Source organism: Lissotriton vulgaris, chromosome 1_1 (assembly GCF_964263255.1).
Source record: "Lissotriton vulgaris chromosome 1_1, aLisVul1.2, whole genome shotgun sequence".
Classification (NCBI taxonomy): domain Eukaryota; kingdom Metazoa; phylum Chordata; class Amphibia; order Caudata; family Salamandridae; genus Lissotriton; species Lissotriton vulgaris.
The window spans coordinates 167,652,584-167,679,851 of record NC_141685.1 but is presented as its reverse complement, the minus strand read 5'-3'; the positions used below and the strand labels follow the sequence as shown (position 1 = coordinate 167,679,851).

At 47.0% G+C, this 27,268-nt stretch overlaps 1 protein-coding gene across 1 annotated transcript; it reads right to left on the bottom strand.

Annotated features, from left to right (window-relative positions):
* Positions 1-12,830: 12,830 nt before the first annotated feature.
* LOC147738011 (uncharacterized) lies at positions 12,831-14,190 on the bottom strand. The gene is made up of 2 exons (XM_086925015.1): positions 13,055-14,190; positions 12,831-12,924 (listed from the first exon to the last, which is right to left on the bottom strand). Exons 1-2 carry the CDS (start codon positions 14,188-14,190, stop codon positions 12,831-12,833), a joined length of 1,230 nt encoding a protein of 409 aa, XP_086781141.1.
* Between the last annotated feature and the right edge of the window lie 13,078 nt (positions 14,191-27,268).

The window sequence follows — 27,268 nt, the reverse complement described above, 5'->3', positions numbered from 1 at the left end:
TGTAAATGCTAATTCCTAACTATATATGGCCTATAACCTATGGTTTTTTCATTGAATTTTCAAGGTTTTGTAAATGCAAATTCCTAACTATATATCCACTATAACCTATGTTTTTTTCTGTGAATTTCATTGGTTTTTTAATAGCAAATATGAAAAGCTTTAAAATGTCAAGTACGTGATAGATAAAAACATTTTCGTATTTATGCACGCTGATGTGCTTTGAACGCTGCACCCCCCCCCCCCCCTCCCCTCTTTTGCCTTAGTAGTACTCTCTCTTTGCAGATACTGAAGGGTAGTTAACGCAGGCCTTTACCCCCGTTGTAATCCGTCGTGCCTCCTTGTCTCTCCATTTGATTGATTGTTGTCCAAGCATTTACTGTTTTAGAATTGGTTCTCTTTGGATCATTCTCTATTTACAAACAAGCACAAAGTCGCAATACTCTGTTTAGTCTTTGCAGATAGTGAAAAATCGTGTAAAAAAATAAAAGTAATCGAGCAAAATCAGTAGGCCACTAATTGGATCTCTTTTTGACCTCGCTAAAATAGAAATATTAGGAACAACCCTTCTTGAGAAATACGAAAATAGTGAGATGAACTGAGCTCCACACCATGAGGGCTGCAAGACAGCTCGGCTCCATCACCCATCCCGCACAAAATAACGACAAACCCTATGCAAATATTAAAAAGATAGACAACACACCAGCAAAGAAACAGGGTAAAACATTTTATTAAAAAACTATTTACATAACGTTGGTTTATAAGATGATGTCAGTAGTGGACCGATGTGTGAATAGATCGAAAACAGCACAAGGCTCCAAGATCCGGATAGCAAGCTCCTGGATGTTGGGTGCCATAGTTTAGAGTTCTGAATTTCAGCCTTTTTCAATGCCTGTGCTTTGTTGAATCAAAATGGCGGCTTGACACAAAGCTGACTCAAGCGTTGTTACTGATGCTATGCAGACCAAAACTGGTTTTCAGTTTGTACATTTTTCTAGATTTTTCAATCCAAGTTTGGTTGACTTTGTAGAACGATGGCTTCAGATTTTCAACATACGGTGTGGTGGCGCTGACTGGGAGGGGGCGCTTCGCTCCTGCCCCCTCCCCAAGTAAGATTTTCATACGTGAAAGTACGTTAATGGTTTTGGTCCCTGAGATGCTTCGATGTCACTACCATTCTCAAATAGCATAAGTTCTGGATGTTGGGTGCCATAGTTAAGAGTTCTGAGCAGTGCTTGTAACACTGTCTGAAGCTTATTTCCACCTACTGCAGCTTCACTATTCTCAAAGTAAGTGAGTGTCGTTTGTGGACCTGACTGCATTAGAAAACAATGTGATATGTTACCTTCCTAAACAGCTTGACGGAGGCCCCTGAGGGGCGGTGTGATGGCCATGGACTCGGAGAAGACGCTTGGCTCCGACACCCTCCCCAAGTCTTATAGCACTGGTGTAGCCTGAGATCGCCCCCGACATAGGCGGCCGGCTCCCGGGGTCCGGCGGAACTTTTTGCCTTTTGATGACTCTTTAATTCTGGACCTTGTCCCACAATCCGTTTGACCTGAAGACAAGCTGTAGTGGGGCGCCCCTTTATCGTTTTAGTTGCCATTCCGCCCGCTTTTGCTACACTGTGCCTCTTCCGCCATTCAGCTGTTTACCGCCCGCTCTTGCGACTACAGCGTCTCGCTCACCATGTAGTTGAGATGCGCCCGCTCTTGCGGTGCAGCGATAGGCGGCTGCCACAGGACTCTCAAAATGGCGGCCGACTCTTCGGTTTTGGGCCTGGTCCACTAAAATGGCCCTGGGACACCTTGGAACTCGGACGCTTGTCTGCTAGGGCTTGGGTCCCATTCTCGAAAAGCGTCCCCTCAGCCGTGAAGATTCTACAAAAGTCTTGGGGGCCTCCGACTCCCGCAGGCTTCTGGTGGGGAGCGGCTGCCATGATTGCTCGTGGAATGGCCACGACGGAGCTACGAGATGGTAGTGGTCTCATGCTGACGCCAGCTTTAGTCTGAAACATCCAGAAACACTGTAGACTACCAATTCGATCAGTTCCGGTAGCGCCCCAACATGACCCGGAAGAGAAGAACTTGCCCTCCCCTCTTTGACTGATGGTTCTTGTTGCCTGTCCCCTCTGTTGTCATTTAACAGAACTTTTTGGACTGCTGAAAGGGGTTGTGTTCTGAACGCTGGTTGGTGGAGACATTTAGACTATATTCTTGACCTACGTTGTCGCGTAATGCGTTTTATGACACGCCGCGTTAGCGCACCCGGAAGTGATCCGAGGCGCAGCGCGCAGCGCGCAACGTAAGCATAACAGGTCATGTGACTTGTTAATAAAACTTTTCATTGGTTCATTTTACTTTTGTTAATTTAATGATGAAAAGCTTGGTCATATGACCTAAAAATTACGCTTTTTATTATTTTCGAACAATATTTTTTTTTCAAACATATGTTATAATATTCCAGGCTAATGTACTTTCCCGGAAAATTTACAACTGTCTTGCAAGTAAAATATATTCCTTTTTCGAGAAAAAGGGTGTTTCTTCCTTCCATGACGGAGCCGTTGAGTAAAAGAGATTCGGCCTGCTGTCTTAGTCGCCGATACGCCTGATTATCAGATTCTTATCGATCACTTTATGTTGCAGACATGAAAAACACAACTGCCCTTGACCATTTATCTTTACTGCGTTCCTACATATTATACCTTTTATCCGTCATGTAATTGGACTGCTTTATTTCACTTGCCTTTTACTGATTCGAAAACAGTCACTAAAAGTAAAAACTTTACAAATGAAAATACTACTACCGTGTTTTGTTTTAAAAACCTTTATTGTGAAAATGTCAGTATACAAATACGGGCCTATAACCACGTGGGCCGGCCACGGAGCAAACTGAAATCGTATATGATGAGGAGACATTTACACTGTAGAAGAACGTAACGAGCGGGCCATTAGGTGACAAGAACAAAGGTGTCTAACAGTTGCGGAATCGGTGGACGTACATTTTGTAATTAAAATACGACAGGGCCACTTACAATAACATTTTCTAGATATACATTTGCGGGCAAAGAGTTACGAGTCCCATTTATACCGGCGCCATTTTGGGCGAGGCCGGGCAGGTCCAAGATATAGTCAAAATGTCTCCACCAACCATCGGCCAGACCAGAACCCCTTTCGGCCCTTTATGCTACAAGATGGTGTCTTCCATTCAGAAAATATTGGTGGCAGCATTTTGAAAGGAAACAGAAACAGCCGTTCTCCTAGTGAGTTTCACATTGTTACATTTAGGAAGAATGTTGAAGAGTAGTATGTGGAAAATCTGAAGCCATTTTTCTACAAACTCTCAATCAGACTTGGATGGAAAAAAAAAACCTGAAGAATGTACAAACTGAAAACCAATTTTTGTCTGTATAGCACCAACAGTAACGCTTGAGTCAGCTTTGTGTCAAGCCGCCATTTTCATTCAATCAATAGCGTCCCCCTGCACACATTCAGGGACCTGGTCGTGTCTTCAGATGAAACGCATTGTAGGAAAAGAAGCAGAAAGGAAAAGGAAAAAAGTTCCGCCGGACCTAGTGAAGCTGCAGCAGGTGCAAATAAGCTTCAGACAGTCTTACAAGCACTGCTCAGAACTCTCAACTGAGGCACTCAACATCCAGGACTTGCCATTCGGATCTTGGCACCTTGTATTTTTGTTTTGTTTTTGATGGAGGGGAAACAACAAAAAACAGGCATTGAAAAAGGCTCAACAGTGCAGGGCGCCTTGTGCTGGTTCCGACCTATTCACACATCGGTCCACTACTGACATCACCTCATAAACCAACGGGGCACCCCACGCCGACTTTCGGCGTAGCATTGTAGGATGGCCACACCAGTGCGGCAATTTGCTGGACACCACCTCGGTGCCATCCAGATCTCGGCGCGTTCATTCAATCAATAGCGTCCCCCTGCACACATTTAGGGACCTGGTCGTGTCTTCAGATGAAACGCATTGTAGGAAAAGAAGCAGAAAGGAAAAGGCAAAAAGTTCCGCCGGACCTAGTGAAGCTGCAGCAGGTGCAAATAAGCTTCAGACAGTCTTACAAGCACTGCTCAGAAATCTCAACTGAGGCACTCAACATCCAGGACTTGCCATTCGGATCTTGGTGCCTTGTGCTGGTTCCGACCTATTCACACATCGGTCCACTACTGACATCACCTCATAAGCCAACGGGGCACCCCACGCCGACTTTCGGCGCAGCATTGTAGGATGGCCACACCAGTGCGGCAACTTGCTGGACACAACATCGGGGCCATCCAGATCTCGGCGCGTTCGACTCACTGTACCGCAACAGTGACCGCAACTCAGCTGGACACGCCGTCTTTCGGCGCAGCATTGTAGGATGCCACACCAGTGCGGCAATTTGCTGGACACCACCTCGGTGCCATCCGGATCTCGGCGCGTTCGAGTCACTGTACCGCAACAGTGACCGCAATTCAGCTGGACACGCCGTCTTTCGGCGCAGCATTGTAGGATGGCCACACCAGTGCGGCAATTTGCTGGACACCACCTCGGTGCCATCCGGATCTCGGCGCGTTCGAGTCACTGTACCGCAACAGTGACCGCAATTCAGCTGGACACGCCGTCTTTCGGCGCAGCATTGTAGGATGGCCACACCAGTGCGGCAATTAGCTGGACACCACCTCGGTACCATCCGGATCTCGGCCCGTTGTGCTGCCTTCGGCCTATTCGCACATCGGTCCGCTACTGACGCCGCCTCACGTGCCAACGGATTTTCTACGCTTTTTGTAGCCCTATGCCGCATAACAGGTCATGTGACTTGTTTATAAAACTTTTCATTGGTTCATTTTACTTTTGGTTTCCTAAAGATGGAAGGCTTGGTCATATGACCTAAAAATAACACTTTTCATTGGTTTAGAACATTTTTTTTTCCCAAACGATGAAAGCCCCACCTTGTTTCTGGATCATTCAGACTGAAGCTGGCGTCAGCATGAGAGCACCACCATCTCGTGGCTCCGTCGTGGTCATTCCGCGAGCAATCATGGCAGCCGCTCCCCACCGGAAGCCTGCGGGAGTCGGGGGCCCCCAAGACTATTATACAATCTTCACGGCTGAGGGGACGCTTTTCGAGAATGGAACCCAAGCCCTAGCAGGCAAGCGTCCGAGTTCCAAAGTGTCCCAGGACCATTTCAGTGGACCAGGCCTAAAACCGAGGAGCTGTCCGCCATTTTAAGAGCCATGTGGCAGCCGCCTATCGCTGCACTGCAAGAGTGGGAGCAACTCAACAACATGGTGAGCGAGACGCTGTGGCCGCAAGAGCGAGCGCAACTCAGCTAGATGGCCGCCACCTGGGGAGGCCCGTTCACGCCGGCTCCCCCACGCCCCCCCCCACCCGGGCCGCCGCACGCCAATTTTCGGAGCAGCATTGTAGGATACCAAAACCAGTGCGGCAGTTTACTGGACATCACCTGGGTGCCTGTCGTACATGTTGTGTCAGCCATGTGACACTGGACACAGACCGCTACTGAGGAGGCCTCCCCCCGCACCACCCGGGACGCCCCACGCTGTTTTTCTGTGCTGCATTGTAGGATCCCTAAACCAGTGCGGCACCCAGGCGACATCACCTGGGTGCCGTCCAGAACTCTGCACGTTGTGCTGCCTTGGGACTATTCGCACAACAGACCGCTACTGACGAGGCCTCCCCCCGCCCCACCCGGGACGCCCCACGCCAATTTTCGGAGCAGCATTGTAGGATCCCTAAACCAGTGCGGCACCCAGGCGACATCACCTGGGTGCCGTCCAGAACTCTGCACGTTGTGCTGCCTTGGGACTATTCGCACAAAAGACAGCTTCTAACCATTGTTGCTTTTTGTATTGAGAAATGTTTAAATGTTTTTAGTTTTTGTTCCGTTCGTTAAAGTTAGTAGTTAATAAAGTTTTATAACCTTATTTTGTTGGAGTGTTATCTATTTTTTTAAAAACGGGTGAATGGGGCCTTGAATCGGGTTATTGTCATGTGTGGGCTTTGGAAGTGTGCTGCTGCAGGATCGGACATTTCAAACTCAAATGCACGTTCTTTTTCTTACCTTTCCGAAGCATGGAGCGCAATAGCAGGCAGAGAAAGGGTGATGCACGTGTTGAACACTACCTGACCTGGCAAGTTGCTGGCAGTGCCCCCCCGCCCGCTCCTGAAAGAGGGCACACACACACCGCCGCCCCGAGTACTTCACAAATCTTTAAAAGACCATGCGCTTGTTCATGAGGCTTAAATGGTTTATCACCTCTTCTAGAACCCCTGCATCGACCCTCTGACGTTTCATGGAAAAATTACCATGTAACACAATACCAAGCCCTGTCAGCTGAAACCCCCAAGGAATCGTGGGGCATATTATCAAGGGGGTTTATCTCCGCTTTTTTGGCTTTAAAAACCATGAAAGCGGAGATAAAATTATTTCCCTATTATCAAGCTGTCGCTAACACCAGTTAGTGACAGCTAAAAGGAGATAGCGACCATCTTGGGCCCCGCTTTGCATGTCAGTGATACTTATCACTAATGACATGCAAAGTGGCGTGCCAAGATGTTAGCGACTGGAAACAGTCCCTAACATCGCTACCTTCTATTACCAACTTTTGAAGATATTCGCGCTAAGCGCGAATATCTCCAAAATCTAACACCTGCCCTGAGCAGTTCTTAGCCATGTTATCCAATGGGAGGTGGATAACATGGCTAAGAGCATTAGGTCGATAATACATGAATATCGCTGACTTTTCTGCGATAATAGCAAGGTTTATCTGCGATAAAAATCGCCGATGTGCGGCGATAATTTTTGTCTCTAAACAAGTTAGAGACAAAAATTATCGCTAGTTGTTCGTAATATGCCCCCGGGTTTTTGCTTGCAGAAATCGGGAGGCGGGAGACTAGCACTGAAATCAGTACTCACACGCCTGAATCGGGAGGATTGGCATGTCTGAATTCTCTACAGCTGGGGCCATAAACTACATCCGCAGGGTTAGGTGATAGCCTGGAACCAGCCTGGCATCTAAAATGGCTGCCGTGCACGACAAAATTGTGGCATTCGAAAAAAGGCAAGATGGCGCAGCCGCTGGAAGAGATGTATCAACATATATCAGCCTCCTCAGCCACCCTCAGGAAACATAGGGGATTAGGATATGTCTCCCGCACCCCCTTATACCTAGTACTTTAATTAACGAAGCACAAAATGGCGAATTCCCGTTTCGCTACCAGTTTGCGGCCCAGTTCGCGGCCCGTGAAGCGCTTCTACCGTGAAAAATCATTTTTTTTTTATTTTCCCCACGGGACCCTTTAATAACCCCAACAACATTCCTAGGGGGTCAAGAGGGGGATACCTTGCCCCCTTTCATTAAATTCCCCCTTCGTTTTTCACCTTTTCTTCTCTCTCGATCCTACCGAGAGACAAGATGGCGGCCGCTCCGGACTGTCACGCAGCAAAAAAAAAAAAAAAGCTCACGCACAGCCGCTGGAAGAGATGTATCAACATATATCAGCCTCCTTACCCACCCTCAGGAAACATAGGGGATTAGGATACGTCTCCCGCACCCACTTATAACTAGTAATTTAATTTACGAAGCACAAAATGGCGAATTCCCGTTTCGCTACCAGTTCGCGGCCGCGCTTCTACCGTGAAAAATCATTTTTTTTTTATTTTCCCCACGGGACCCTTTAATAACCCCAACAACATTCCTAGGGGGTCAAGAGGGGGATACCTTGCCCCCTTTCATTAAATTCCCCCTTCGTTTTCCACCTCTTCTTCTCTCTCGATCCTACCGAGAGACAAGATGGCGTCCGCTCCGGACTGTTTAGAATGTTGACAGACACCGGAGAGCCAATCAGCTTTCTGCGTGCAAAGTTCCGATAAGCGAAAAGTAAGCGGACCGGATCGCTGCCCAGAGCGCTGTTACAGATATATATCTTGGTTTGAACGTTAATTTCTCAAAAACTACTGGAGCACATATATTGAGACCTAGCAAAGGCACATCGGGCTAACAGTCCCTACAATTTTGCCAAGTTTCGTGCAAATCCATTCAGCCGTTCGAGCTAAAAGTGAGTCCAACCGCCCTATGGAAAAATGAATGGGAAAAACGCGTTTTGGGACCCCCCTTTTTTCTCAGCCCCCCCTTGACGAAACCCCACCAAATTTTCAGGGGCTGCTCAGAAACAAAATGTGCCATTTTCCTGAAAATTTCAGCCGATTCCGTCCACAAACGCCAAAGTTATTAGACATAGAATTTTCAAAAGTCCCATAGGGAAAAAATTCTAACTATATATACCTACTGGCGATAGCCAGTAGGTAATATATATATATATATATATATATATATATACAAAACAGTGATTTATACACCATATATACACTTAAATCATTTCGTAATGTCCTTTAGAGTAGTAAAACTTGATAAAGATTCATCATGTTCAAACATTACACACAAAATCTATACTACATCACAATTTCCGAGCGAATTAATTTTCTCGTATTTGTCCTACTTATATTCGCAAAGATACCGCACCGAGGCTAAATCCTTCTTTTTCCCTCAGTGTCACCTAATTCAGGGGTCCTATATAGGGTTGGAGGTTAGTTACATTCATTTAACTAGTGGAAAACACAGTCCATTCCACTATAAATTCCCGTGTGGGGAAGTCTTATTTCATGTGTGCTCGGCATGTTTGTATCCCCGCCTCTGCTTTTACCCCTGGTTTGAACGGTGTTTAAACCAATAGAATGGGAGAGGACCCAATCCAAAACTTGTAAAAAATCATAGGCATTCTTCAAACAGAGTCTGCTGCTTACAATGGCTCAATTGTGGTAAAAAGTAGAGTTTGGCAAGTCACAAAATGAATAGGGATAGCCAAGTTGGGGAGGAGCCACGGGTCACACTTAGCTATAAGGCCCGAGGCACGAGCTGATCCAACAACTGATAACAGTGTGTAAAAGATGCAGCAAACGTTACTTAAAAACAAGGTATATGCTTTTTTATGTCTAAAAATATGTTATTTCATGAACACTTGTGCTTCACTTTAGTTCATTATATATGCTGCCGTGGCATTTGTTAATAGTAATACATGCATTTTACCAATGAAGCTTCCCATCCAGAGCCCTGACAACATGTCCACTCTGGGTGTGTTGCGTTTATAGGTTTTATCACTAATCTGACAGGTTAGCTGAAAATACAGTTGTTAGTCGCAGTATTGTTAAGTGTTGCTTTTACAGGTAGTGTGGTCAGGTGCGATTGAATGTTTTTCTTTGTATCTCTTCTTCACCAAATAAAAATCAACAATGTTTCTTTTCTTTTAATCCCCATTGTGCTTGTCTCCCACTGTGTATCCTGGTCCAGCATGTCACTTTGCTATGTGTACGGAAGTAAACAATCACTGGAAACAAACACTTTTATAATTCTGCAAATACTGTTATCCGTTTTTCTTCTTTAGTGCTATTAGGGTCTTTTATCATCTGGTATTTCAATGTCCCACATAGTTTGAATTTTATCTTTTTCCGTAATTCATTGCTCTCACAATAACTGCACTGTTCAGCTCTTGTCTATGTCCTCAGATGTGTCAATATTATTGTTGATGTTCTTAAGTTCTTTCCGGAATCTCTGCATCTCTAGGATTATTTCCATGTGAGTTAAATGAAGGAGTGTATTCACTGAGGGCTGTGTGGGATCAAAAAATTGACAAAAGCCCTTATCACTTTCAGTGCCCTTCTATGTTTTCCCCGTGTGTTCGCTGATGACTTTGTAGCTCTAATTGTTGACTAAAGCTCATCCCACATTCATTGCACTTGAGTGACTTTCCCCCTGTGTGCGTTTGTTGATGTTTTCGTAGGGTTGATAACTGACTAAAGCTCTTCAAAGATTCACAGCAATCATATGGGTTTTCCCCTGTGTGTATTCGCTACTGTGTTTGTAGGTCTGATAATTGACTAAAGCTCTTCCTACGTTCATTGCACTTGAATGGACAGTCACATTCACTACAATGATAGGGTTTTTCCCCCGTGTGTGTTTACTGATGTGTTTGGAGGTTTGATAATCGACTAAAGCTCTTCACACATTCACTGCAGTTGAATGGTTTTTTCCCTGCATGTATTCACTGATGATTTGTTAGGTGTGATGACTTACTGAAGCTCTTCCCACATTCATTGCACTTGAATAGTTTTTCTCCTGTGTGTGTTCGCTGATGTCTTTGTAGGTCTGAAAATTGACTAATGCTCTTCCCACATTCATTGTACTTGAATGGTTTTTCTACTGTGTGTGTTCGCTGATGATAACTTAATGCTGAAGAGCTGCAAAAACTATTGTCACATTCACTACAATGATAGGGTTTTTCTCCCGTGTGCGTTCGCTGATGACTTTTTTGGTCTGAAAACTGACTAAAGCTCTTTACACATTAATTGCACTTGAATGTTTTTTCCCCTGTGTGTGTTCGCTGATGTCTTTGAAGTTGTGATAACCAACTAAAACCCTTTGCACATTCACTGCACTTGATTGTTTTTCCCCCCGTGTTTGTTCGATTATGACTTTGAAGGTGTGATAACCAACAAAAGCACTTTGCACATTCACTGCACTTGAATGGTTTTTCCCCCGTGTGTTTTCGATTATGATGTTGAAGGTGTGATAACCGACTAAAGCACTTTGCACATTCACGTAATGAAACTCAGTGTGACACTATGGCCAAATTTTTTATTGAGAAGGTTGAAAAAATGTATACAGAACTATCAATTAATAAGCGGGAACTCAAAATGAACACCGTAGTCTCTAACTTTGAAGTTAAGAAAGCAGAGGAGACATCTGATCTTGTGCCTTGCCATAACATTATGAACTGGCTACCACTTGACTTGATGTATTTTAATGAAATTCTGAACAGACTTAAATCAGGCTCGCCGAAAGACCCACTACCAGTTCAGATTCTTCAAAAAATAAAGCATAGTTCCCTACAGCCCATGATGGAAATACTTAATGCCTCATTGAAAGAAGCTGTTCTGCCAGCAGAGTGGAAACATGCAATGGTAGTTCGCCTACTGAAAATTTCCAATGCAGATCCAGCAGAACCATCTAATTTCCGACCAATCTCTCTTCTCCCTGTTTTTTCTAAAATATTAGAAAAACATGTGAATAGACAGTTAGTTTAATTTGTGGAAACAAATGAGATCTTACATGGATCTCAATCAGGTTTCAGGGCCAAGTACTCGACAGAAACAACTCTTTTGGGGGGGGATGGAAACTACCCGTCGATTACTGGATAAAGGAGAAATGGCTGCACTTATTTTATTAGAACTAAGTGCCGCTTTTGATACGGTGTCGCACCATAATCTCCTTAAAGTTCTAAAATCACGAGGTATTGTGGGCCTTGCGCGGAAATGGATTGGGAACTTTCTTACTGGAAGAACCTTCCAGGTTTTCCCCACTTCAGCTTGCTCTAAGATTTATGAATTCCCTTTTGGTGTACCACAAAGATCGGTTCTGAACCCCATGTTATTCAATCTCTATGTTGGCCCACTAGCCACTACAGCAGAGGAAGCTGGGTTGTCTATTTTTACGTACGCTGACAACACCCAGCTTCTTTTCTCTCTATCTGCCAATAAGACTTCTAAAACCTCCTCCCTACAGACTGGACTATCCAAAATAGCCAGTTGGATGAATAACAATTGGCTAAAATTAAATAGTGAGAAAACAGAAGTCATGATAATAGGAAAAAATAAAGATCTGTCGGGCCCCTGCCATTGGCCCCCAGAAATGGGTCCAGTTCACCAACCTGTTCAATCCGCCCGTAATTTGGGGATAATGATTTATGACCAACTTTCCATGAGGCAACAAGCTACAAAAACCGCTTCCACCTGTTTTACCATCCTGGGGTGGCTTAGGAAGATATTATGGATGCTGCCAAGTTTGATTCAGAGGACAGTAATTAAAGCACTGATAGTTTCTAGATTGGAGTATGGCAACATCCTATATCTGGGAGCCAATAAACAAGTAATCCGGAAATTTCAGATGGTCTAGAACGCTGCGGTGAGGTTGCTGAGTCATGTTCTGAAAACATCTTCCATCTCAGGCAAGCTTCGGGAACTTCACTGGCTGAGAATTGAAAACCAAACCAAATTTAAAGCCATGTGCTTTATGCATAAAATTAAACTCAGTATCACTACCTAGGTTCCTTAGTCCAGTCATACCTCCCTGCACGCCCGCTTGGATCAGCTTTCCAGTCCAAATGCTCAGTTCCAAGATTTAAATCTGTCTGCATGGGGGGCTACTCTTTCTGTTATCTGGCACTCGTACTGTGGAACTCCCTCCCTATCTCTCTTCATCCTGAAACTAATCATGTTAGCTTCCGTAAAAGCCTTAAGACCTGCCTATTTAATCAGTAATTCTGACTGTTGACGCATCTGTCCTTGGCGCCGGGAAACCAGCAGGTAGCTGTGCACTTTACAAATCGAATTTAATAATAATAATAATAATAACTGCACTTGAATTGTTTTTCCCCTGTGTGTGTTTGTTGAAGTTTTTGGAGGTTTGATAAGTGATTAAAGCACTTTGCACATTCACTGCTTTTGAATGGTTCTTCCCCTGTGTGTATTCGCTGATGTTTTCGGAGATTTGATAAGTGACTGAAGCACTTTGCACATTCACTGCACTTAGATGGCTTTTCTCCTGTGTGTGTTTGCTGCTGTCTTTGTAGTTCTGATAACCTACTAAAGCTCTTGACACATTCACTGCACTTGAATGGTTTTTCTCCTGTGTGAGTTTGCTGATGACTTTTTAGGTCTGATAACCAACTAAAGCTCTTTTTCTCCTGTGTGTGTTCACTGATGTCTTTGAAGGTGTAATAACCAACTAAAGCACTTTGCACATTCACTGCACTTGAATGGGTTTTCCCCTGTCTGTGTTCGCTGATGTCTTTGAAGGTGTGATAACCGACTAAAGCACTTTGCACATTCACTGCACCTGAATGGTTTTTCCCGTGTGTGATCGTTGATGCTTTTGGAGGGTTGATAAGTGACTAAAGCACTTTGCACATTCACTGCACCTGAATCTTTGAAGGTGTGATAACTGACTAAAGCACTTTGCACATTCACTGCACCTGAATGGTTTTTCCCCTGTGTGTGTTCGTTGATGCTTTTGGAGGGTTGATAATTGACTAAAGCTTTTCCCACATTCACTGCACTCGAATGGTTTTTCCCCTGTGTGTGTTCGCTGATGATACCTTAATGCTGAAGAGTTACGAAAACTACTGTCACATTCACTACAATGATAAGGTTTTTCCCCCGTGTGTGCTCGCTGATGACTTTTTAGGTGTGATAACTGACTAAAGCTCTTTACACATTCACTGCACTTGAATGGTTTTTCCCCTGTGTGTGTTCGCTGATGATACCTTAATGCTGAAGAGTCACGAAAACTACTGTCACATTCACTACAATGATAAGGTTTTTCCCCCGTGTGTGCTCGCTGATGACTTTTTAGGTCTGATAACCGACTAAAGCTCTTTTCACATTCATTGCACTTGAATGGTTTTTCCCCTGTGTGTGTTCGCTGATGATACCTTAATGCTGAAGAGTCACGAAAACTACTGTCACATTCACTACAATGATAAGGTTTTTCCCCCGTGTGTGCTCGCTGATGACTTTTTAGGTGTGATAACTGACTAAAACTCTTTACACATTCACTGCACTTGAATGGATTTTCCCGTGTGTGTGTTCGCTGATGTATTTGAAGGTGTGATAACCGACTAAAGCACTTTTCACATTCACTGCACTTGAATGGTTGTTCCCCTGTGTGTATTCGCTGATGTTTTTGGAGGTTTGATAAGTGACTAAAGCCCTTTGCACATTCACTGCACTTGAATGGTTTTTCCCCTGTGTGTATTCGCTGATGTTGTTTGAGGTTTGATAAATGACTAAAGCACTTTGCACATTCAATGCAATGATATGGTTTTTCCCCCGTGTGCATTCGCTGATGTTTTTGGAGGTTTGGTAACTGACTAAAGCTCTTCACACATTCACTGCACTTGAATATTTTTTCTCCTGTGTAGGTTTGCTGATGAAGCTTGAGTAGTGATGACAAACTCTTGCTGCATGTGTATGATTCTTCTTTCTTGGTTAGTGTCTCTGGGTCGGGAATATATTTGCCTACATCCCATAACTGCATTTCCTGATGGGCCAACATGGCTGATAAAGCACTTGTGTTTTTCTCACACACTTTATAGGTGTGCAGTATTTTGCACGTTTGATTTCTGTTTTAACAATAAAATGCGGTAGCCACCAAATATTTGCCACACTCCGAATATGTAGAAGGTGTCTATGTAGGTGATTGTGCCTTTAGATTGGATTATGGCTATGCACGCTTGCAGGTAAAGATGTATCTTCCTTCTGCCGGTGCAAATAGGGACAGTCTGTTGTATTTTAGATAGAAGAACTCCTCTTTCATTTACCTGTCAATTTTCTGGCTCCGCTCTGTTGTGCTTTTCTCTGGTTGCTGTGGTTTAGCCAGAAAGAGTTTAAAATTCACCTAGAGCACTGAATGATGGATTGTCCTCATTTTACAAAAAGAGCACTGCAGTAATCACACTATACCAATCCCATGATCAAATCTGGTGTTCGACACTTGATTATACAGGATGCGGTTTGTTATTGTTGTTGCCTTAATTTTCCTAAGGTCATTTCTTCTTCTTGTGGCGTGGAGGTGCACAGCTCAGCCTCTTGCAATCACTGAACTGCCCTTGATGCTTCATCCGAGATCTGTCAGTTTGTGTGCAGGTTCCTCTGTCGCCGACTGCGCTGATGTTTTCCTGAATACTGTAGCTCAATATTTCTGCTATTATTGAAGATTTACAGCATTAGCTTTGTTATTGATGGTCATTTCATACATTCAAGGCTTGTTTTCTGTTGGATGTAAAGATATTGAAAATTACAAAATTGAAACATAATGGAATGAGAATTCACAATGTTTAACTGCTTGTAAAAGACATTTCGGGGGAGATTTACCAAATCTCCACACAATGCAGCGCAGCCCTCCCCCCACGAGGCTGCACTGCGCAACAAAGAGGGAACAGGAGAGCACCATATTTTCAAAGATATGGCTCTCTCCTTCCCTTTCCCTTGCACCGGCACTGATTATAGCGGGCTTGCACCATGCACACACCTTAGCACCAGAGCTCTAGGGTGTGTGTGTGAGTCCAGCATAGGTTTTGTACAGGAAGGACACCCTTCCTGTACAAATTTCTATGCCTAGACACGAGGGAAAGCTTTTACCATATTGTATACGTGTTGCACAGTGCAGCACGAATGCAAAGTCAGAAAAGGAAGGAGAAATGAAAGCATTTCTCCTTCCTTGCACCTTCTTTTGTGGTTGCACGGGAGCGCCCATGCACCACCCTTGGCAGGCCCCCATGGCACAAAGTAATGCAAAACAATGCTATGGGCAGTGTCACATTACTTTAACGTTATGTCCAGCGCTAAACAAGTTTAGTGCTGGAAAGTAAATTAGGAAAAAATGCTTTTGCGCCATTTTGTGCCACTTTTGTGCTGCAAATACAGCGCAAAATCTTAGTAAATCTCCCCCTTCTTCTTTATCGCTTTTGAAACTTAGCAAGGAATATTTCATCATACACAGATATTTAACTAAAAGTTTGGTTGATGTGAATAATGTAGACGTATTTGTAAAGCCCACTGTTACCCCGGAATCCGGTGTGTCCTGGCACTGTACTCATACCGCTAGGGAACCCATCCTGGCTTTTCCCCGTGAAATGTCCACTCCTGGGCATCCCCGTGGTGCAACCAGGCATCCCCAGCGCTGTAGTGGGCCGTTGTGGAGACTAAGCAAGCTATTGCCCAGAGTTGCAGCGTGTGACTCATGTTCAGAGTAGGCACCGAGGCGAGAAATCAGGTCCGAGGAATTATGAGCCCAAGAACCGCCGAGACTGGCCGAGGCGGGAATTGAACCCTGGTCCCGGGCCAGACCTCTGTACCAGGGACTGCCGCTCTAACCAGTGAGCCACACTTCTCCACATCAGGTGATGATCAGGTGACATCTTATTAATGTCTGAAAAGGAGGTGATTTACCAGTGTTTACGGAGTAACTTAGCAAAGTAAGGGCGCTCACGGAGCACCCAAGTTCTAGAGTTATAGCTTAAGATAGACGCATATGGTGAAGATTTAATAGTAACAACAATAGATTTTAGAAAAAGAGATGGATCAGGCTGGGCTGCAAAATGTCCAGTAACTGTTCACAAAGTATACAACAAAAGTAACTCCATTCACACACTTCTTCTTGTTAATTTCCTATTCACTTAAGATCATCTCAAATATCAAATCCTGTCTTTACTTCGCTGTTTATAAGTCACCTTTGACACTTTCAACCGCTCCCGTGGTTCAAGCATTTCTGGTTTCTTTGTACCTGGAAGACTGGAACATTATTGTGAGTTGAGGGGGGTTTGCTATCGCCATAACATCTGTCCATCTGCCTGAAACTAGTGAAGCTTACAGCACCCGATTCTGTCCCTGAAAGACAACTTTAAAAAGCAAGTCTTTAGTTCTTCCTACGGTGGATAACGTTCTGTAAGATGCAGCTCCTTCCTGGGATTTTGTGTCAAACAGAACGAGGGGTTCACTGTAAGGCCCATCCTAAACATTATAAGCGCAGATAAGGTAAACAAATATTGATTAATCTAATTTAATATTCAACGATATCAGTCATTTAGTACTTATATGGAATCCATCTCAACCAATCATTTACCTGACATATCCCCACAGCAGATGTGTGCATATTACTCTTTTTCCCCCTTTTCCACCATTACATGGTATCTGGCATGATGTTGTCTGTTTGGGGCCCTGGATGTCACTTGTGACCGGATGGGCATTTAGAAGATCGGGAGGAGGTGTCAGTTATCCACAGGTGATGCAGCATTTCTACCGTTCCATATTTCTCATATTCAAGTTTACCTAATTTCATGCCCTTTGGGCCACCCTACTGCCCTCTGGCTGTGCACTCACTCTGTGGGGTTCATCAGAAGTCAGAGAACGGACTCATAGTCAGAAGGCCATGGATCTCACTTCTTCTACAACACTTATTGCAGACATAGAGCCTAGTGACATGGGCTTCTGTCAGTCGTGCCTTGTGCAGATCTTCCTTCCAGACAGGGCTTCTGTCAGCTGCACCTTGTGTAGATCTGCTTTCCTCAATGATCAGTTCAAAGGTCAGTAGAGGTAGATCTGGTCTAGGTCATCTTCTTTATTACAGTTCTACTGGTCAAGCCACAGACCTCGTGCTCTGAGAGGACGGAGAGTCTGGATTTTCTGAGCTCAGTGGAATATTAAGACAGTTCTACCGCATCCAGCACATACTACAAGACTCCAGGCTCAATGCTACAAATGCTGCTCCAAGGTTTAATTCAACAACTGTATCTGAACATGCCCTGGCAAAATGCCAACTAGAGAATAAATATCCTGCCTGCACCAGCAGAGTGCAGAAAGCTTTATAAGAATATCGAGGTTCCTTGACTTTCTCTGTCTGTCATAACTGAAGATGTTAAACCTTGGTAACATCAATCCCCTTCGGACAAGGTCCTCCATTTTGCTATCAGAATGTAACTCATCCTGCGCAGGCACAAACCCTCTAGTCTAAATTGCATGAAGCTGGGTGGTTCTCACCCAAAAGAGGGCCCTCCACAAATTGCTGACATTTTCTTATACCCGCTGGACAGCCGTGGCAACACACAGACTAACTACACCCCCTCAGGGATCACCAGTCCATCTGCCAGGATCAGGAGTCAGATCTTTCAACCTTCTCTGTTACCGTCTTCGGAACGGCCCATCTCTGAGATTCGTGGAAGCTCCACACTCAGTGAGCTCAGAGTTGCCTTGTAAAACCATCTCATGAGAGAGGAAGAAAAGAACATTAAGTGACACGCACTGCACAGACGTGTAAATAAATCTACTATTATCGTTCCATGTACCGTTGTCCTACTGCTGTTGTTTTGACATGGATGTTAGGCCGTCTATCACAGCAGTTTCTTCGTTTAAAATCTTACTCAATAGTTTGTTTTCCGTCATACCTACTTACCTATGTACTGTTTCTGACCCTACAACATCTCTGGCTGACATGCTGTGCTGTCTGTTACTACATAAATAGGAAGTAGATTGCTACTGCATGGAGAGTGCAGTGTCCTTGCAGTCAGATGCACTTGATTGGGATAAAAGGTACCATGTTTGTTAGAAAAGCTGCAACTATTAGAATAATGACATACCAAAAGCAGCACATATAATGCAATAACAGACCAGGTACTAGTAAAACGTAACGCAAACAATGCAATAACACAGGCTAGACACTAGGAAAACATGACACAAAGAATGCAATAACACAGGCCAGGCATTAGGAGAATCTGGCGCAAACAATGCAATAACACAGGTCAGGCACGAGGCGAATCTGATGCAAACAATGCAATAACACAGGCCAGGCACTAGGAGAATCTGATGGAAACAATGCAATAATACAGGCCAGGCTTGAGGAGAATCTGATGCAAACAATGCAATAACACAGGATGGGCACAAGGAGAATCTGATGTAAACAATGCAATAACACAGGCCAGGCATGAGGAGAATCTGACACAAACAATGCAATAACACAGGCTGGGCACAAGGAGAATCTGATATAAACAATGCAATAACACGGGCCAGACACTAGGAGAATCTGATGTAAACAATGCAATAACACACGCCAGGCACGAGGAGAATCTGACACAAACAATGCAATAACACAGGTCGGGCACAAGGAGAATCTGATGTAAACAATGCAATAACAAAGGCCAGGCATTGGGAGAATCTGATGCAAACAATGCAATAACACAGGCCAGGCACGAGGAGAATCTTATGTAAACAATGCAATAACACAGGCCAGGAACGAGGAGAATCTGACGCAAACAATGCAAAAACACAGGCAAGACACTAGGAGAATCTGATGTAAAGAATGCAATAACACAGGCCAGGCACAAGGAGAATCTGACGTAAACAATGCAATAACACAGGCCGGTGAACGAGGAGAATCTAATGAAAACAATGCATTTAAAAAGGCCAGGCGGTGCGTAGCTAGCTCGCAACCAAGATGGCTGCTTGAGTCGTGAGCTCCCCCGTCTCGTCTAACTATCCTACATCAATTCTGCGTGCTATTCCACTATCAGCTGCCCTGACTAGACGGACCGAGCAGCAGGACTGCTGTGGTCCACGAACGGCGTGGGTCCGTATCCCGGCCCTCCCCTCTGCACGCGGAGCGAGCTGCGTGGGCCTGGCACGCCGGCTGCAGCGGGAGCTGCAGGGTGGAATTAACTGCAGGGGGCAGAGGCTCTGACTAGGCCACTGTCCTGGCGGCTGTACAGTGGCGGAGGTCCATCCCATGTTCGGCGGGAAACGTGAGGAGCGATACCCCCCCCCCGCTGCTTGAGATCGTGAGTCAGCCCGGGTGGTGTGTGGACTGAGGAGCGGTGCAGGAGGCGGCGCTACCAGGCGGGGAGGTGAGCACGTACCAGTGAGGCCTTCAGAGCGGCCTTTGGCGTGGAGGCTGAGCCTGGGGCCCCGAGCACCAACACCAGGACTGCGGGGGGCAGAGTGTGCTGTGTAGCGGCAGAGGTCAATCCCGCGGTTGGCGGGGAAAGTGAGGAGCGAGTGCCCCCCTGCCGTCGGAGACCGGGAGTCTGCCTGGGTAGACGGTGGTCCAGAGGAGCCGCGCGGGAGACGGCGGACCAAGGCGGGGAGGTGAGCGTGGCTCAGTGGGGCCTAAAGAGCGGCCCCCAGCGAGGACTGGGCCTGGGCAGTGAGAGCCAACACAGAGACTGAGGGGGACGGTGCATGTGGGCAGGAGAGGCCCCCATGGTGTGCTGTGCCCCGGTGATGGGCTGGTCTGGGATCCCCCTTGTGGGGGCTCCTTGGCCCCCTTCCCCCAATGGTAAAAAGGAGCAGAGGTGCCCGCTGCAGGAGAGGAGGTGCAGTGGGGGAGGTGGCCATAGAGCACTATGGTGAGGGAGAAGGACACAGCAGCTACGCGTGGAGGCAGGACTACATTGGGAAGCGGAGGCCCCTCTAGACCCTAATCATCTCCCCCAGCCTCCAGAGTGAACGGTTGGAAGTGCTGCCAGCAGGGTTGAGGCGCGTAGAGGTGCGACAGCTGGGGCTACACAGTGCGGGAAGCTGGTCGCCTCTCCTCACGGGCACAGAGGCGCCCAGGGCCCCTGCACTGCTGCCTTTGAGAGTGTTATGCATTCTGTCAATCAGCTGTTGTTTTTGCATTTTTCACCCTGAGTGGAATGGGTATGCTCAGACGTGAGTCCCATGCTCTCCACACCACTGGAGTCAAGCTATCCAGGCTGAAGACGGCTGATAGGCAGAAACCGGTCTTTGGATGCTTGATTCCGGTCCAGGAAAGACATGGCTTGGCAGTTCGGGCTGGACTGTTCCCATGAGGCACAGGGTCAAGGCTGATTTGCATATGGCCATGTCTGAACTGGGTGGTGTGGAGTGCAAAAACAACGATGAATTTAGGCCCAGATCTCTGTACTGGGGTGAATGTATGACAGTGTTCTGCATTCTGTCCATCAACTGTTGTTTTTGCATTTGAGAGTATCCTAGCAGAGACTGAAGAGGGTCTAGAGCGAGGCAAATGACTGGGGCCTGATTAAAAAGTTGCAGTCGCTCTGACTGTAACCCAGGTGATCCGCAAAGTTACAAGCTCCCCTGAGGGGCAAGGCACGATGCATCTGTGTGGTCCCCTGCGGTGCTCGCCACATTTCTGCAGAAAGGCTTACCACGGGGTGGGTGCTGTGGTGACCCCGGCACTTGGACCCTAAGGCCCTGATAGGGGTCCAAGTGCCCTGCGATAGGGGGACACACAGCGACAACAAGATGGGACGGACGGACCGGAACCAGCCTAAGCTGACGTTTGACCCGAAGAGGCCCAAGACTGGCGAGAACACACTGAGAGGAGGGCCCGGAGCATCGAAACCTATTGAAGAGCCCCCGCAGCAGGATATCCGCAGCCTTTTGCTCGCCATGGAGAAGAGCCTACAGGGGGGGATTGCCTCCTTGGGATCCAAGATGGATGCGCTCGCCTATCGAATGGATCGCATAGCTGAGAGGCTCAATAAACAGGTAGAACGAATAGACATGCCCGAACGTCACCTGATGGAGGTAGAAGAGGCACGAACGACCCTGGACTCGGAACATAAACAGCTGGGGAGAGTGATCCAGATTTTACAGGACAAGACGGAGGATTTAGAGGCCCACTCTCGGGGATGCAATCTCCGTAGTACGGGTCTCCCGGAAACCACACAAACCGGAAATATGGAGGTGTTTGTGGAAAGCCTACTGAAGAAGCTACTAGGGGACAGAGCCTTCTCTGGAATGTTGTGGTTGAGTGGTCCCACCGATCTCTGGGCCCGAGACCGAAACCTGAGGTGCCTCATAGACCTATAATTGCGAAGCTGCTAAATTACAGGGAACGTGATGAGGTGCTGAAGCTCGCCAGAGAGAAACAGCTGCTACAATACAAGGGGTCGGTGATCTCATTATTCACGGATTTTACGGCAAAAGTTCAGGAAGCAAGGAGGCAGTCTGTACCGATGAAACAACAGCTGCTTGAGTTGGGAACTGACTCTGCGATGCTGTACCCGGTGAAGCTGCGGGTCAACAGACAGGGGATGTCTATGATTTTCGGGGGGGGGTGCTAGGTGGCGCACTAGCGAATGGTAGCCTTCCCGTAAGGCTCCTGCAGTCCGGCGATAATTATCCGACAAATAATCCTTTTTTAGGCACTGTTTGGGGCTGCAAGCACAGGCATCGACAAAGAACAACATCCGACGGCTGTGTGTAAAGTTTGCGCTAAATCGGAGTGACGCTGTGCTGGGGAGACGCTCCGGCAGTTTCAGCAGACTGGACCAGTGAAGGGAGCTGTCTCGATGGCCGGCCGTGCCAGCCAGGCAAGATCGGTGCTTCAATTGTGGCCTTAGGCCCCAAAATCACGTGAGCTACGCGACGGTGCCCTCTGACCATCTGTGCGGCGATTACCGGGGGTGGTAGCGAGCTGGCTCCCCCCCATAACGCCTCAACTTGACCCGTTGCCTGTTGAGGGAGCTGAGGAGGGCCGAGTGGGCTCAGGATCTGCGGCGACCCTTCTACATGCGGCACACGTACTAGGACCGGGTCGGCCACCCTGCCGACCGGCTGAAGGCCTCCCCCCCTGGCAGAAAGAAGCGAACTGCTGCGGGCATACAAGCGCGGTGAGTGAGCCGCCAAGGGAACCGGCATAACTGTGGTGGGGGAGCTGCGGTGTGGACTGGCAGTGGAGAGCCTTGGGTACCACAGGTTATTGGGTGCGGCCTCCGGGACATGGTTCGAAGGGAGCCCCCCCCACCCAACAGTGATCAATCGGACTGGCACGGGTCCCGACAGGAGTAGCAGTGTTGATTGGCGAGACACACCGGGGATTGGGGGTGATGCCCTAACCCATGACTACATCGCGGGCAGGAGGCCGTAGAGTGCTGATATACTTGTGGGGGCCACGGCATTGCCTGTCACATATGTAGTTCTGCCCTGCTCTACTTTCACTCAAACACTGGAATGGGCACTGCATTGTTGTGGCCTGTGGCGCACGAGGTCCGCGGAGAGAGGCCTGCGGCATTCTGGGGCTAAAACGATAAGAACAGTCCTCTTCCCTTGGCCGGTTTTTGTCGACTGTGTCCCGGGAGCTGCTGAATACTGAGCAGGGGGTGTTACGTTGTGGCAGCTGTTCCAGAAAGCATCAGGGAGGGGCCCAGAGTTGTGGGTACGGACTGTGCATCAAATATACCTTTCTGCTTGGAGACCCTCTCCTCCTACTCTTTCTGATCTTCATACTACACTGCAATTGCTGGCTGGAGGGCTGGTGCGTGAACACTTGCGGGGGGTGGCTGTCGGAACTGACCCGCCGTAAGGATGGGGCGGCCGGACACGAGGCAGCCAAAGCTCACTTTTGATACTACCAAGAAGGCGAATCGACTTGGAGCGACCCAGCACAGTCCGGCGGGAACAAGTGGAGCTACAGGGGAGCCTTTGGAATCTGCGTGGGACTTGCAAGAGGTACTTCGTGAGATGTGTCAAGGATTTGCTACGATTGCAGTCAAAGTTGATAGGTTGTCATCACGCATGGATGCAGTGGTTCATAAATTGGATGCCCACGAAGACCGTCTGAAAGAAGCGGAGCAACGTATCTCGGACTCGGACTCGGAAGACACTACGATGCGGCATACCGCTCAGCTCTCCAGAATGGACAACCTACTGCGGGTCATTGCGGCCAAGAACGAGGATTTGGAGGCGAGGAGTAGACGAAATAACATCCGCATAGTGGGCATTCCGGAGACGACCAATGTGGGCAAGATGGAGGACTATGTTGAGAAGATGTTACTAGCGGCGATCGGCTCAGAAGCCTTCTCTCCGCAATTTATAGTGGAGAGAGCACATCGATCTTTGGGCTCCAGACCGAAACCGGGCACAGCTCCTAGACCTATCATAGCCCGTTTATTGAATTATAGAGAAAGGGATGCGGCTTTGCGTGCGGCCCGCAACACGAAATCACTATCATATGATGGCAACTCCTTTACCATATACCAGGATTTCACACCGATGGTGCAGGAGGAGCGGAGGAAGTTTTTAACTGTGAAGGCCAAATTGCGCAACTTGCAAATAGACTATGCATTGTTATACCCGGCTCGCCTGAGAGTTACGTACCAGGGACGACAGAAATTTTTCACAAACCCTCAGCAGGTGGAGGACTTCATTAAACAATATAAACGTTCTAACAGGCTCTTTAAGGGGGCGGAAGAGGATCCGGATCCCCTGCTTGAGGAGATGGAGGAAGGTGAACAGTGACTGTGGTTGCCCTGAATGAATATTGTTGATTTGATTACCAGTAAGTGAGTACGGGGCAGCTGGTGGGAGAGGGGGCTGTTGGCCGGTGAAAGTATTGGACTGGAGTACTTATCCTTGGCCGTCTCCCACATATGTGAGTATTTGGGTGATTGCATCTTGGGTCCCCCCATATTTTCTGTTGTTGTTTCTGTTTTTTATTGACTAATGATTGGGTTGCTGAATGGTGCAGTACCCATGGTGCCTACATTTATAACGCCGGACATCCCTCTTTTTTCACTGGTCCGGGCTACATGTAAATGTGTGGTTCCGGCCAGTGTGAGGGGATGTTGTGTTGCCGCCTAGAAATGGTCCCCAGCGGGAAATACCCTCGATGTTCTTTGTTAAATGGGGTGTTCTCTAGCCCTTGTTCTCGGGCATTTGTGGAAGGGGAGGGTACATGGCTAGCAGATTGGGGTTTGCTTCAGTGGGTGCGGGGGGGATGTGGGGTGCTCAATGTAGGATGCACAGTTTGGAGGATGTTGTGGGGGAGGGGAGACTTGGGACAGTTGAGGGGTTTTTTCTTACAGGGGAGGGTGGATGGGGAAGTCAATTGGAATGTTGTCTTGCATATTCATAAATGTACATTGATGCTGATGCAGGGGCTTATGATGACAAGTGTGCAGGTTTGAGTGGAGCGCGGCCCGCTCTGCAGTATATTGTTTTCAGGTTGTGGTGATTTACATTATGATGGCAGGGGCTGAGCGACTAACGAAGATATCTGTTCTGTCCTGGAATGTGCGGGATTAAATGATGCCAGGAATGGTAGGAATGTGGTGGCATATCTGGAGCAGCATCATATACAAATTGCATTATTGCAGGAAACGCATCTGAGCCCACGCTCCACTTACACTTTTGCTAGCAAGTGGGCAGCGGTAAGAAGCTTCTCTTCATACTCTGCGTACGACAGAGGCACTTCAATCTTAATTAAAAAGTCGGTACCGTTTGCGAAACTTGGGGAGCTCACGGATCTAGATGGGAGATTTGTTTTATTGTGGGGCAAGTTTGGCACTGACACGGTCACAATTGTAAATTGTTATGCCCCTAATGTAGATTCACCTGAATACTTCACGAACCTATGGGAAAAGATACTAAACACAGGGTCAATGCATATTATATGGGGAGGGGACGTTAATGTTGCAATGGTTCCTGGATTGGACAGGTCAGGTGGAAGCCCTCAATATAACAGACATGCTAGGGGCGCATTAAAGGGTATAATGTGCGAAGGAGGGTTGATAGATAGCTGGAGGTTTGTACATGCTGGGCTTCGAGAAGGAACGCACTTCACCACATACGCCAACACGTGGGCTAGACTTCACTACTGTCTCCTGTCTCGAGGATCGGCGGTTGATCTGGGCAGAGTTGCTCACTTACCAAGGACTTACTCAGACCACTGTCCGGTTCTGGTATCAATTCCGGGTTACGATAGGACCACACCCACGTGGCGCATGCAACCCACGGCACTCTTGGATGCAAGATTTAAAACGGAACTGGGGGAGGAAATTGAAGACTTCTTTCCTCGTAATAAAGGATCGGTGTATACCATATAGGGGAGCGTTTAATGTAACGATCAGGGGATTTTGCATCTCAAAGAGTTTTGGGGTGTTGAGAGACATTCAAGGTACCCTTAAAAAGCTAGAATGCGAATTGAAGGAGATTGAATCTAGGATGACTCGGGTATCATCGGGCCCCATTCACAAGGAATTTAGAGACAAGCTTACGCAGTACGAGGAGGAGGCAGCTAGGGAGGCAAAATTCATTCTTTAAAACATTACGTTCGGAATTATTGCGGCTGTTCTGGGGTGGCAAGCAACCGAGGTTAGCGTGGTATGTCATTACCCAGCCTTATCTTAGAGGAGGATTTGATATCCCTTATTTTTTGGTTTATTACCTGAGCGCTCAAGCTCACTATGCCTATCATTGGTTTGCGCCAACACCATTCATGCCACAACTGGCTGTGGAGAATGGATAGCCCGACCTCTTCCATTGAAGGGCATTATTCATGGCCCAGCAAGCACTGTAGAGACGCCGGACACTACGGTGACATGCACGCTTGATGCGTGGTGGCGAATATTAAATATGCTACCAGTTACTTTCCTATATGCACCGACTATGCCGCTTGCCTATCATCCAGGTCTCTCCCTATTGCAGGAGGGAGGGTTCCACGCGATGTGTAATAAACTAAAAGTTTTCACCTGGGGTCACCTCTTTTTGAATGGTCAGTTCAAAACGCGTGAACAATTGTTTCAGGGCCTTCAACCTACGCCACTGGAACTATTTTATTACTTTAGGCTACGGCAGGGGCTGAGGACGGTCCTACCGCACTTTCTAGAGGAACCTGACACAGTACTGCCATTGCAGGTTCTGCTTACATCTGCGGATGGAAGACATCTGGTTTCTCATCTGTACCGTAGCATCCAAGGGCAATGTGAGAGTGGTGAAAGCAAAGCGCTCAAACACTGGAGTGCTGACATTGGCAGGGAAATAACTGAGGCACAGTGGACTTACTGCTGTGAAATCACAGCCAATATTTCAGCCAGCTGCAGGCTTCGAATTATTCATTATAAGTTTATGCAGAGGATGTATTACATGCCCGAAAGAAAGATGAGGTTCCGACTATCGGATACTGCTAGGTGTGAACGGTGCGGCTCGGATGGGGCAGGCTTCCTACACCTGGCGTGGACATGCCCAGGGGTGTTTGATTACTGGACTCGGGTACACTCGGCTCTTCAGGGATACGATCAATAGGGATCCACTTAATATGCTATTGAGATATACTATGCAGACGGCTAAATTGAGTAGGAAATTTGTGAATATCGCACTGTTACTGGCGAAACGGAGGGTCGCATGCAGATGGGGGACGGGACGAGCACCGAAATTTAAGGATTGGATAAATGATTTAATATACTGCCAGGAACAGAACACAGTAAATGCAGACACACAACCATTGAGCAGTAGGGCCAGGGACATATGGGACCCACTAAGAGAGTATTTGGTAGCTAATACAACTCCATCTGAAGATGGGAGCCAGGGAGGCGTGGATAATGTCAGGAATGCGCAGGCGGAGCGATGATATGCTGTAGATGTGACACATGCCTAGGTATGTCCTGCAAGGGATTGTGCTTATGGGAGTCGGGATAATGGAGACCACCGAGCATTCGACTGAGGGTTCCACTATAGAGGTTTAATACAGAGATCGGTACGCTGATGTAATTAGAGAGGATGATAGCCCGCAGACTCTATGAGGATGATGTCGAGTGGCTCATAGGGATGGAAAGTGCTGCTTTTAATATCCCTGTACATAACACAAGTGCCGGAGA